This window comes from Scyliorhinus torazame, chromosome 14 (genome assembly GCF_047496885.1).
Source record: "Scyliorhinus torazame isolate Kashiwa2021f chromosome 14, sScyTor2.1, whole genome shotgun sequence".
In the NCBI taxonomy this organism is placed as follows: Eukaryota; Metazoa; Chordata; class Chondrichthyes; order Carcharhiniformes; family Scyliorhinidae; genus Scyliorhinus; species Scyliorhinus torazame.
In genome coordinates, this window is record NC_092720.1 from 217,261,733 (window position 1) to 217,274,167 (window position 12,435).

At 52.0% G+C, this 12,435-nt stretch overlaps 1 protein-coding gene across 1 annotated transcript in view; it reads right to left on the reverse strand.

Moving 5' to 3' along the window:
• Window positions 1–230: 230 nt before the first annotated feature.
• LOC140389160 (nuclear factor 7, brain-like) overlaps window positions 231–12,435 on the reverse strand; it is a 60,858-nt gene continuing 48,653 nt past the window's right edge. Inside the window, exons 4-6 of the mRNA XM_072473321.1 lie at window positions 9,989–10,011; window positions 9,788–9,894; window positions 231–988 (exon numbers count right to left, since the gene is read on the reverse strand). Of these exons, the coding sequence (XP_072329422.1) occupies window positions 441–988; window positions 9,788–9,894; window positions 9,989–10,011 (678 nt within the window). The 3' untranslated portion in view covers window positions 231–440. The remainder of the gene's footprint in view (window positions 989–9,787; window positions 9,895–9,988; window positions 10,012–12,435) is intronic.

Consider the following 12,435-nt stretch of genomic DNA (forward strand, 5'->3'; position numbering starts at 1 on the left):
TTTGAAAAGACAGGTGGAAGGAGTGGGGTGTGGGGCGGGGGGGGGTGCGGGGGTGGTCGGGGAGTGGGATGAGGGATGGAGATTAGATCGAGACAACATGAAGAAAGACGGTGGAAGGAGAAATTGGACAAGGGTGGCAGAGCAGTATAAACAAATGGTCGTATTCGCCGCCTGTTTTGCACCTTGCCACCGTTTGATCCTCTCCCCCTCCCTCCCACAGCCCCCCCCTGTCATCCGGCTCCATTGGTTCCACAGGATACTGGGTGGGGGCTCCAATAGGTGGAACCCCCATCGCATCAGATTTACCTTCCCCACCCATGTCCATCTCCACCTCCTGCTCAGCCATTTCTGGCCTGTGCTGAAAGGGTCGAGGGGATTAAAGGGGAGATTCGAAGGGGTGCAGGGGGTGGGGGGAATAATTGGGATTGACCTCTTGGCCATCAATGAAACTTGGACTGGCAGATTTTTAGCGGTTCTGAGTTCTCCCCATGCCCACTCAAGCAGGGACTGAAGAAGGGGTAAAGTTTCTCCGTGAACAGGTCAGTGAAGGTGTGGAGGTGGGACATGTTGTCTGCGTTGTAGAAGGACACTTGCCCGCCCTCGTAGTCCAGGTACACCCCTATCTTCCGGGGCCTGACACTCAGCTGGAGGCGGGTGCGAGGCAGGGAGCCCGCCTTGTAATCATTGCCGTTCCTCAGCCACACGATCCAGTATCCAGCCTGCGGAATGGCAGTGATGTCCCCCTTCCTGTTGATAGATTCCTTCACCACTCCCACGTCCCACTCGCTGCTCTCCCCCACCGCCACCTCCCAATAGTGCCTCCCCATGGTGAAGCCTTGCGAGCCCAGCACGCAGAGGGAGGGGTTGAACCTCTCCGGAGTGTCGGAGAGCTGTTGCTGCTTGTTGGCATATCTGACGCTGGTCAGGTCTTCCGATATGAGGAGCCACGTGTGGGCCGTCTGTGGGTTCAGGGTCACTGAGGCGGGAACTGGTGGAAGGAGAGAGGGAGAAGGAGATAATAAATAAGTAACTCACAAAATAAGTGTTTTATAGATTCGATTTATCAAAACTCTTTCAGTGGGTTTACTCATTAACGATCACGCTTTACATTCCAAATTACTGCAGATGTTCAAAATCTGAAATTTTAAAAAATAGTTGCTGGTCCACCTCTAATGAGAGAGAAACAATTAATGTCTCTGGTTGATAAACTTTATCAGAACTGAAAACAGTTTGAGATGAAATGGGCCTCAAGCAAGTACAGAGGGAGTGGGTGGGTGGGGGGGGGGGGCTGCGATAAAAGCATTGTTGTTCCCAATCCCATCAGTATTTACAAAGACAGGTTACCATTTCCCAAAATTGGACCATTGTCATGTGCAAGAGGACGGTTCGCTGGCTTCAAAGGCATTCTTTCGTGGGATGTGGGCTCACTGACTAGACCAGCATTTATTGTCCTAATTGCCCCTTGACAAGGTGGTGCTGAGCTGCCTTCTTGAAGCCGCTGCAGTCCCTGAGGTGTAGGTACACCCACCGTGCTATCAGGGTGGGAGCACCAGGATTTGGACCCGGCGACACTGAAGGAACGGCCGATATATTTCCCAGTCAGGATGGGGAGTGAATTGGAGGGGAACCTCCAGGTGGGGGTGATCCCAGGTATCTGCTGCTCTTGTCCTTCTAGATGGTGGTGGCCGTGGGTTTGGAAGGTGCTGCCTGAGGAACCTCGGTGAGTTCCTGCAGCAAATCTTGTCAATGGTGCACACGGCTGCCACTGTCCATCGGAGGGGGAGGGAGTGAATGTTTAAGCTGGCGGATTGGGTGCCAATCAAGCGGGGCTGCTGCAATGGTGCCGAACCTCTGGAGTGTTGTTGGAGCTGCACTTATCCAGTCAAGTGGAGAGTTTTCCATCACACTCCTGCTCTGTGGCTTGTAGATGGAGCCTATTAAAAGCATGAGATCACAGTGCAAATAAAAGCACCAGAGACAGTGAGGGAACAAATGTAGGAGGTTTATAAAAAGCAACAAAGCGATTGCTCTAATGATGCCCGGAATTCTCCGGCTGTTCGCTGGCGACGTGATTCTCTGGTCTCGGTCGCAACGCACCCCTGCCCACTGGTTTGTCAGCGGTGTGGGCAGAGAATCCCGCCACTGGCGAACAGTGTGCCATCACCCGCCGCCGAGAAACACGCGGCTGGGGTGGATTGGAGTTGAAACTATTCCCTTTCCATCTCAAAGACTCCCATTTTTAGCAAATCTGCAAAATGCTGATTTGTTCAGTTTTCGAACATGCAATGCAGCAATGCCCTCTGCTGGCAACATAGATATATTACAGAAATAATTATGACACGCCCAACAGTATGGATGTCATATGGATTCAGAGTTTGCTGTTGCCTCTTTAGTCTGGGAAGAGCTGAGACCAATGCTTAAACATCTCCGAGCAATGTTATTTTTACAAAATGTACCTGCGGGACAGCGTATGTTTGCAATCACGCACTGCGCACTCACCCCTTTGATACACACAACCAGGCAGCCCTAACTTGTTGACAACCAACACTTGTAAACTGGTTCCGGACTGGTTTGCAGGGTCCGTGGGCGGGTTTCAGCTGTAGCTCTTTTATATTTTTTGTTATTTATGGGATGTGGGAGTCGCTAGCTGAATCAGCATTTGTTGCCCATTCCTCGTGCGAGGCATCCTGGTATTCCGTGTCCGTCCAACCTTTCCATATCCCATTATTGTGGCAAACGCTGGTCGCACACAGAAATACAAGAAATAGCAGCAGGGATCGACCACTCGGCCCATCGAGCCTGCAATGCCATTCAGTAATGGACTTGGACTTCAACTCCATTTTCCCGCCCACATCCGATTTTCCTTTATTCCCAGAGAGCCTAAAGATCTGTCCACCAAACCTTTTTTTTCAATAAATTTTAGAGTGCCCAATTTTTTTTTCCAATTAAACGGCAATTTAGCGTGGCCAATCCACCTAGCCTGCACATCTTTGGGTTGTGGGGGCGAAACCCACGCAGACACGGGCAGAATGTGCAAACTCCACACGGACAGTGACCCAGAGCCGGGAACGAACCTGGGACCTCACCGCCATTGGCAGCAGTGCTAACCACTGCGCCACCGTGCTGCCCTGTCTATCCAAACTGATGCACAATCAATACTCTCGAGACCACGAGGAGTCATATCGATTCAGCTTTAATCAGATAGAACTGTACCCAGCAGCGAAGTTACAGAAGTGAAGGCTGCTGGGGACGGCACTGGTTCTTATACCCCGCCTCTCAGGGCGGGGCTATGTACATTGCCCAATGGTAGACCCCGCGCTCTAGCCAATGGTTATTCCTCTCTCTGGTACTGCAATACCTGGTACTACCACACAAACCTTAACTGTATTCGACGATGGAGCATCTGAAACCCTCTGTGGTAGACAATTCCAAACATTCACAACCCTCTGAAGTAATTTCTCCTCACCCCAGCCCAAAATGATTGGCCTCTTATCATGAGACTGTGCTCTCCGCCTTTATCAACATTTACAGCCTCTTAAAAGCATTTTCCCTTTCTATTCTTATTACTAAAGTGCATCACCTCACACTTTCCACATTGTGCTTCCCTGCCATCTTGTTGCCGTCTCACCTAACTTGTCGATATCTCTTTGCAGCCTCTCTGTGTCCTCCCCACAGTTTACATTTCCACGTTGATGAAAACATTGATTCCTCTCTTCGCTTGAGTCGTTAATATAGAATGGAAATAGCCGAGGCCCCTGCACTGATTCCTGCTACCCTCCAACATTCACTGCCTGCCAACTTGAGAATGCCCCATTTATGTCAACCCTTCGCTTCCTGTCTGGTAGTCAATCCCCGGCCATCCACTGTCATGAACCTTAAACTTGCCCATTAACCTTTTGGTGTGACACCTTATTGAATGTATTTTGGAAATATGGGTATACTACTCTACTGGTCCCCCTTCATCTACCCTATTACTTATATCCCCAAAACACTCGAAGGCATTTCTTATGCATCGATGTACAAGTAGGCTTACATTAACACTGCGATGACGTTACTGTGAAAAGCCCCTAGTCGCCACATTCCGGCTCCTGTTCGGGTACACTGAGGGAGAATTTAGAATGTCCAATTCACCGAACAGCACGTCTTTCGGGACTTGTGGGAGGAAACTGGAGGAAATCCACGTTGACAAAGGGAGAACATGCAGACTCTGCAAAGACAGTGACCCAAGCGGGAATAAGATAAAGCAAATGTGTCTGGGCACTGAGGTCCGAGCTTGGTTGTGCTGCCTCGACACTCTTGCGTTGTTTTTCCTTTGCTATTGCTTTTTCTCCAGTTAGCAGCTCCCTGAGTCAGCTCCACTGTGGCTGCCCCCTCCCCGCCCCCCCACCCCGCCCCCCCCTCATCCCCCCCCGAGAGCGCACATTGGAACCGTCCCTGATGGTGCTCAGCCTTTCACAGTGACTGCTTCATATCCAATGATCAGCCAGCGAATGGGGAATCGTGCTTGGGGGCTGACCGTGTCCGGGAGCGCGATTGGCGCCAGCTTCCAGGCCCACCAGTGCACAAGCCCAACGGGTGAAAAATCCTGACCGGCAATTCACTTCTGGATGGGAGTGGAGGAGGGGTGGTGGTGGTGCAGGAAGTGAGACTCCTTTCCCAAGGGTGTCGGCTCCCTGGCCTAGGATACAGGTTTCCACATACTTGTGACAATAATAAAGATTATTATTATTTGAGCCCCGGGCGTCCGCCCCTCCCTGGACAGAGGTTGCAGCTTAAACATAAAGGCTGCTAGGCTTATCGCCAACCAACGAACAGGAAGGCAGACAGGTGGCTGCAAAATCCCAGTCAATTGCTGTTTACTTAATTTAAATTGGCTGCTTGATTGCCGGCGCACACACATCCGATTCGCGTGCTCACCCGCCGATCCCCTGCTCCATGATGTCGGGAAGAACGGCCAGTGTCATTTGGCAAAATATTACATTCGGACTGGTCAATCCCATTCCGAATCCCCAAGTGTAAAATTCTGGTCAATCCCATTCCCAATCCCTGGGTGTAAAATTCTGGTCAATCCCATTCCCAATCCCCGAGTGTAAAATTATGGTCAATCCCATTCCCAATCCCTGGGTGTAAAATTCTGGTCAATCCCATTCCCAATCTCCGAGTGTAAAATTATGGTCAATCCCATTCCAATCCCGGAGTTTAAACTTCTGGCTTTTGTTCCTTTTACACTTGCCACTCATTTTGTTCTGGTAGCAAAACACAGCAAGAAAAACGGCCCAGTCATGGTGAACAAAATGAAGGCTAGTATTAGATCCAACAAGGAGTCGGATAAAGATGCTGGAGAAAGTTGCAAATCTGAGGATTGGGAGAAGTTCAGTATTTGGCAAAGAGATCGATTAAGAAGGGAAGAATAGAGTAAGAGAACAAACTTGCATGCAACATAAAAACGGGTTGCAAAAACATCTGTAAGTGTAGAAAAAGAAAAAGACTAGTGAAGACAAATGTAGGTCCCTCACAGTCTGAAACAGGAGAATAAATAATGGAGAAAAAGAAAATGTCACAACAATTGAACAGTTACCTTAGGTCTGTCTTCACGGAGGAAGGCACAAATAACTTCCCAGAAATGTGAAGGAACCAAAGGTCTTGTGAGAAGAAGGAACTGAAGGAAATTTGTATTAGTGGAAAAATAGAGTTGGGGAAATTAATGGGACTGAAGTGTGATACCAGGGTATCACATCCCAGGGTAGTAAAGGAGGTGGCCATGGAAATAGTAGATGCGTTGGTTGTCATCTTCCAAAATTCTGCAGATATAGGAATAGTCCCAGCAGATTGGAGGGTTTCAAATGTAACCCCGTTATTTAAAAAAGAGGGAGGGGGAAAACAGAGAATTACAGACCGGTTTGCCTATCAGTAATAGAGAATATGCTAGAATCTAATCTGAATTTGCGGAAAGCAGGACACTTCGAAAATATCAATGGGATAAGTTAAAGTCACCATCAATTTTTGAGGATGTAACTAGTAGAATAGACAAGGGTGAACCAGTGGATGGGCTATATTTAGGTTTTCAGAAAGCTTTTGGTGAAGTCTCATATGACAGGTTAGAGCGCAAAATTAAATTGCACAATTGAATTGATTGGGGATAATATATTGGTATCAATCGAGAACATTTTAGCAGACAGGAAACATAGAGTAGGAATAAATAGGTCTTTTTCAAAAGTGGGGTCCCACAATCATCAGTGCTTGGTCCCCAGCTATTCACAACAAACATCAAGGACTTGGATGAGGGAAACAAATTTAATGGGCGGGATTCTGCCGTAATCGGTGAGGTGGGCAACTCCGGCGGGAAGGAGTGGCGTGAACCACTCCAGCATCGGGGCCGCCCCAAAGGTGCGAAATCCTCCGCACCTTCAGGGGCTAGGCCGGCCGCGGAGTGGTTTGCGCCACGCCAGCCGGCGGGGAAGGGACTTGGCACCATGCCAACTGGCGCCGAAGGGCCTCCGCCGGCCAGCGCGAGTTGCCGCATGCGAGGGAACGCCAGCGTGCTCGCGTCATCCCGGCGCATGCACAGAGGGCTTTGTCTCTGCACCGGCCATGGCTGACCGCTACAGCTGCCGGTGCGGAAGAAGAGTGCCCCCATGGCACAGGCCCGCCCGTGGATCGGTGGGCCCCGATCGCGGGCCAGGCCACCGTGGGGGCACCACCTGGGGCCATATCCCCCTGAGGACCCCGGAGGCCACCCGCGCCACCAGGTCCCGCCGTAAGAACCTGTCGGAACATACGCCAGCGGGACCGGCAAAAAAACGGGCGGCCACTCGGCCCATCGCGGGCCAGAGAATCGTCGGGAGGGCCGCTGCCAGCGGCCGCCGACCGGCGCGGCGCGATTCCCCCCCCCCTCCCCGCCAAATCTCAGGTGCCGAATTCCAGCAGGAGCGGGATTCACGCCGCACCCCGCCGATTCTCCGACCCGGCGGGGGGTCGGAGAATCCCGCCCAATATTTCCAAGTTTGCTGATGACATGAAATCTGGTGGGAATGTGAGTGGTGAGGAGGATGTTAAGAAGCTTCAAAGTGATTGAGGCAGATTGAGTGAATGGGCAAATATGTGCCAGATGTGGAGAACGTGGAAAATGTGAATTTATCCACTTCAGATGGAGAAACAGGTGGCAGAGTATTGCTTAAACGGTGATCGTGTTTTTGTACACCAGGCACTGACGGCACACTTTCAGGTGCAGAAAGCAGTTCGGAAGGAAATGGTATGTTGACCTTCATTGAAAGAGGACTTAAGTACAGAAGCAGGGATATCGTACTACAGCTGTACAGGGCCTGGGTGAGACCATACTTGCAATATTGTGTGCAGTTTCGCCTCTATATCTAAGAAAGGATATATTTGCCATAGAGGGAGTGCAGTGAATGTTCACCAGACTGATTCCTGGGATGGTAGGATCGTCATATGAGCAGAAATTTGGTTAACTGGGCCAGGAGTTTAGAAGAATGAGAGGGGATCTCAATAAAATGTATAAAATTCTGACAGGGCTGGACAGACTGGATGCAGAGAGGGGGCGCGATTCTCCGACCCCGTGCCGGGTCGGAGAATCGCCGGGGGCTTGTGTGAATCCCGCCCCCGCCGTGTCCCGAATTCTCCGCCACCAGAGATTCGGCGGGGGTGGGAATTGCACCGTGCCGGTCGGCGGGGGCGGGAATCGTGCCACGCCGGTCAGCGGGCCCACCCCCGCCGATTCTCCGGCCCGCGATGGGCCAAAGTCCCGCCGCTGTCAACCCTCTCGCGCCAGCGTGGATTAAACCACGTTTTGAACGGCGGGGCAAGGTGGCGTGGGCAGGCTCTGGGGTCCTGGGGGGGGGCGCGGGGCGATCTGGCCCTGGGGGTGCCCCCACGGTGGCCTGGCCCGCGATCAGGGCCCACCGATCCGCGGGCGGGCCTGTGCCGAGGGGCCACTCTTTTTCTTCCGCCTTCGCCATGGTCTTCACTATGGCGGAGGCGGAAGAGACCCCCTCCCCTGCGCATGCGCGGGGATGACGTCAGCAGCCACTGACGTTCCCGCGCATGTGTTGCCTGGCGAAGACCTTTCGGCGCCGGCTGGCATGGCGCCAAAGGCCTTTCCCGCTAGCTGGCAGAGCGGATACCACTCCGGCGCGGGACTAGCCCCTGAAGGTGAAGGCTTGGCCCCTCAAGATGCGGAGACTTCTGCACCTTTGGGGCAGCCCGACGCCGGAGTGGTTCCCGCCACTCCATTAACCCGGAACCCCCCGCCCCGCCGGGTAGGGGAGAATCCCGCCCCTGATGTTTCCTCTGGCTGGGGCTGGGGGAGTCTAGAACAAGGGTCACAGTCTCAGGATATGGAGTCGACCATTTAGGACTGAGATGAGGAGAAATTTCTTCTGTCAGAGGATGGTGAATCTGCGGAATTCTCGGCCACAGAAGGCTGCGGAGGCCAAGTCACTGAACACATTTAAGAAGGAAATAGATGGATTATTACACTCTGTAGGTATCGGGGGAGAGTGCTGGAGTATGGTGCTGAGATAGATGATCAGACATGATTCAGGTTGAATGGCGGGGCAGGCTCGAAGGGCAGAGTGGCGGGATTCTCCGATCCACCGGCTGCATGGTTCTTGGCCGCGCTCCATTCGCTGCTGCCAGGATTCTATCATCCCGCCGGTTGTCAGTGTGGATTTCGCATTGTAACCACCCCACACTATATAATGTGTGGGTATATAATGTGCCCACATAATGTGGCAGCACGGTAGCATTGTGGATAGCACAACTGCTTCACAGCTCCAGGGTCCCAGGTTCGATTGGGTCACTGTCTGTGCGGAGTCTGCACGTTCTCCCCGTGTCTGCGTGGGTTTCCTCCGGGTGCTCCGGTTTTCTCCCACAGTCCAAAGACGTGCAGGTTAGGTGGATTGGCCATGATAAATTGCCCTTATTGTCCAAAATCGCCCTGAGTGTTGGCTGGGGTTACTGGGTTATGGGGATGGGGTGGAGGTGTGTACTTGGGTAGGGTGCACTTTCCAAGAGCAGACTCGATGGGCCGAATGGCCTCCTTCTGCACTGTAAATTCTATGATTCTATGACTATGCCCAATCCAGGTGGCAGGGCTGCGTTACCGGAGGGAATGATGAATCGCAACAAACGGAGAGTTACGGCCTACGTTTCTATTCTTGCGAATTGTCCTGATGGGTGTGAGGTGAAACGCTTTGACAAAAAAATGTCTTGTGTTTTCAGCAGCAGACAGGTGGTGTACTCCCAAAGGACTGACAACTGGAACTGCACACCAGCAGAATGGGATTTTAAACAGCCTCCAAACTTCAAAGCAACTCTCTCTCCTTAACCTGTCCTTCGAGCTTTCAGGGCAAACGTTGAAGCTTGCGGTCACAAAAACCCCACTTGCTTCATCTGCCCTCGCACTGTAACCATGTTTAGCTACATCCGAAGAACAAGTGGTTTCGTCGGTGTGTAACAATGTAGTGGATTTGTTCCTGAACAATGCTTATTTGTGGAACTCCTTCCAGCTGTGTTTAAGAGTTTAACGCAAACCCTTTAACCTTGGGGGCCAGCGAGCTGCTTTCAATGGCAATGTTGCGAGGACATTGTGGTCAATGCCTCCATGTGACAGCCTGATAGATACATTCAATGGGACACAATGTTGCTCACACACACACGGTTGAAGGTTTTCCTGTTTTTCTTTTGACCGTTCTCTGAAGCGGATGAGATTTTGAGTGGTTAAAGAGGGGGTGGGGGGGACGGAGAGTGCATGGACTAAACTCCTCACCTGGGCTGATGCAATCAGCCATTTCCTTCCAGGCAGCATACTGCAGAGGTCCTTGGAATATTCCCATCGGCAAACGATCGGAGGCCAGCAGAAGCCCGGTGTCCTCACTGATAACAGAGAACATCAGCGTTTACACAGTGGAAGCGAGAACAACGGGACTTGTCAGGCTGCATAAGAGTCTCTGTACATGACAGCACCCACCTCATCTCTTGGTCAACTTGGTCCTAAAACAAAACCAAGAAAAGGGGCAATTTAGTTCCGGCATCTTACATGATGGGGAGGGGGGGAAGGTGCAGTTGTACACCCCAAACCGTGTACCCAATCGTGTCAGAAGCACTTTTGAAACACAGAAACAAGATAATGTCATTTGGCCTCCCCACTCAGTTAACACGGTTGATCTGTAATCTTAACTCCATCCAACCACCTTGAATTCTTTAACCTCCAACATCCTTCCCAAATATCCCCCCCCCCCCCCCCATAGTCGTTACAACCTCTTTTGGCGAGGGAAAGCGGAGAGAGTTCCAGATTTTATATCCACCCCCCCCCCCCCCCCATAGTCGTTACAACCTCTTTTGGTGAGGGAAAGCGGAGAGAGTTCCAGATTTTATATCCACCCCCCCCCCCCCCCCCCCCCCCATAGTCGTTACAACCTCTTTTGGCGAGGGAAAGCGGAGAGAGTTCCAGATTTTATATCCACCCCCCCCCCCCCCCCCCCCACCCCACTCCCCCTTCCCCCACAGGGGCTGGTTTAGCACAGGGCTAAATCGCTGGCTTTGAAAGCAAACCAAGGCAGGCCAGCAGCACGGTTCAATTCCCGTACCAGCCTCCCCGAACAGGCGCCGAAATGTGGCGACTAGGGGCTTTTCATAGTAACTTCATTTGAAGCCTTCTTGTGACAATAAGCGATTTTCATTTCATTTTTTCATTTCAAGAAGCGCCCCCTGGCATTACCTGTCCAAAGATGTAAGGCTTAGGTGGATTGGCCATGCTGAATTGCCTCTTAGTGTCCAGAGATGTGCAGGTTAGGTGGATTGGCCATGCTGAATTGCCTCTTAGTGTCCAAAGATGTGCAGGTTAGGTGGATTGGCCATGCTGAATTGCCTCTTAGTGTCCAAAGATGTGCAGGCTAAGTGGATTGGCCATGCTGAATTGCCTCTTAGTGTCCAAAGGTGTGCAGGCTAGGTGGATTGGCCATGATCAATGCATTGGGTTATGGGGATAGGGCAGGGCTTGGCCTGGGCAGGGTTCTCTTTCAGAAGGTCAGTGCAGACTCCATGGACTGGATGGCCTCCTTCTGCACTGTACGGATACTATTGATTCTACTTCTGAATGGGTCACTCTAATATTAAGGTTTCATATTTTGAGATGCAATTCAATTGTCCTGAAAGTAAAAACTTGACTAACCACCTTTAGCAATATTTCCGGCCATATAGCTCATGGGTTCCTCCAACTCTTGACCAATCACACATAGAATAGGCTCATTACTGTGCAGAAGGAGGTTATTCAACCCATCGAGTCTGCACTGACCTTCCGAAAGAGCATCCTAACTAAGCGCCTGCCCTATCCCTGAAACCCCATCTAACCCGCACATCCCTGGACACTAAGGGGCAATTTATCACGGCCAATCCAGCTAACCTGCACATTTTTGGATTGTGAGATGAAACCAGAGCACCCGGCGGAAACACACGCAGACACGGGGAGAACGTGCAAACTCCGCGCAGGCAGTGACCCAAGGCCGGAATTGAACCCTGATCTCTGGTGCCGTGAGGCAGCAGTGCTAACCACTGTGCCAGCACATCCCCCACCATTGGCAGCCCTGCATTCAGCCAACCCCATCCTATCTCCGGAATGCACTCCTATAAGACACAGCTTAAAACCGAGCTCTTGGCCAAGTGTTTGATGGAGTGCTGTGGGAGTTCTGTGCTGTCGGACATGCCATGTTTTGTTAAACTGAGGCCTCACCTGCCTTATCACACGGACAATCCCAATGCTTCTTTTGAAGGATCACGGGGGATTTAGTTATCCCTGGTGTCCGGTTCAATAATTACTCCTCGGGCAATAACATGACACGGTGGGGAGGGGGGGGGGGGGGGGGGGGGGGGGGAATGCAGTGGTAATGTCACTGGACCAGTAATCCAAGAGGCCCAGGGTCAGGCTCTGGGAAACATGGGTTCAATCCCCAGCATGGCACCTGGTGGAATTAAAATTCAATTAATAAAATCTGGAAATTTAAAAAACAGTCATGACGCCCTCATCAATTGTTTAAAAACCCATCTGGGTCACTAATGTCCTTGAGGGAAGGAAATGTGCCGTCAATCACAACTACATCCTTGGATAAACACAGGGGCGGGTTCTCCGCTCCCAAGCAGGTTGGGAGAATCGCCTGGGTCGCCAGATTTTCCCGCGCAGTCGGTCCGACGCCCTCCCGCGATTCTCCCAAGCGGCGAGAACGGTCCCGTCGAGTTCCGCGCGGCGCAGGCCGGAGAATCGCGGGAGACACCCAAAATGGCGATTCTCCGGCACCCCCGCTATTCTCAGGCCCGGATGGGCCGAGCGGCCAGCCCAAAACGGCGGGTTCCCCCCCGGCGCCGTCCACACCTGGTCGCTGCCGGCGGGAACAGCGCGGGAACGCTGAGGTGGGGGGGGGG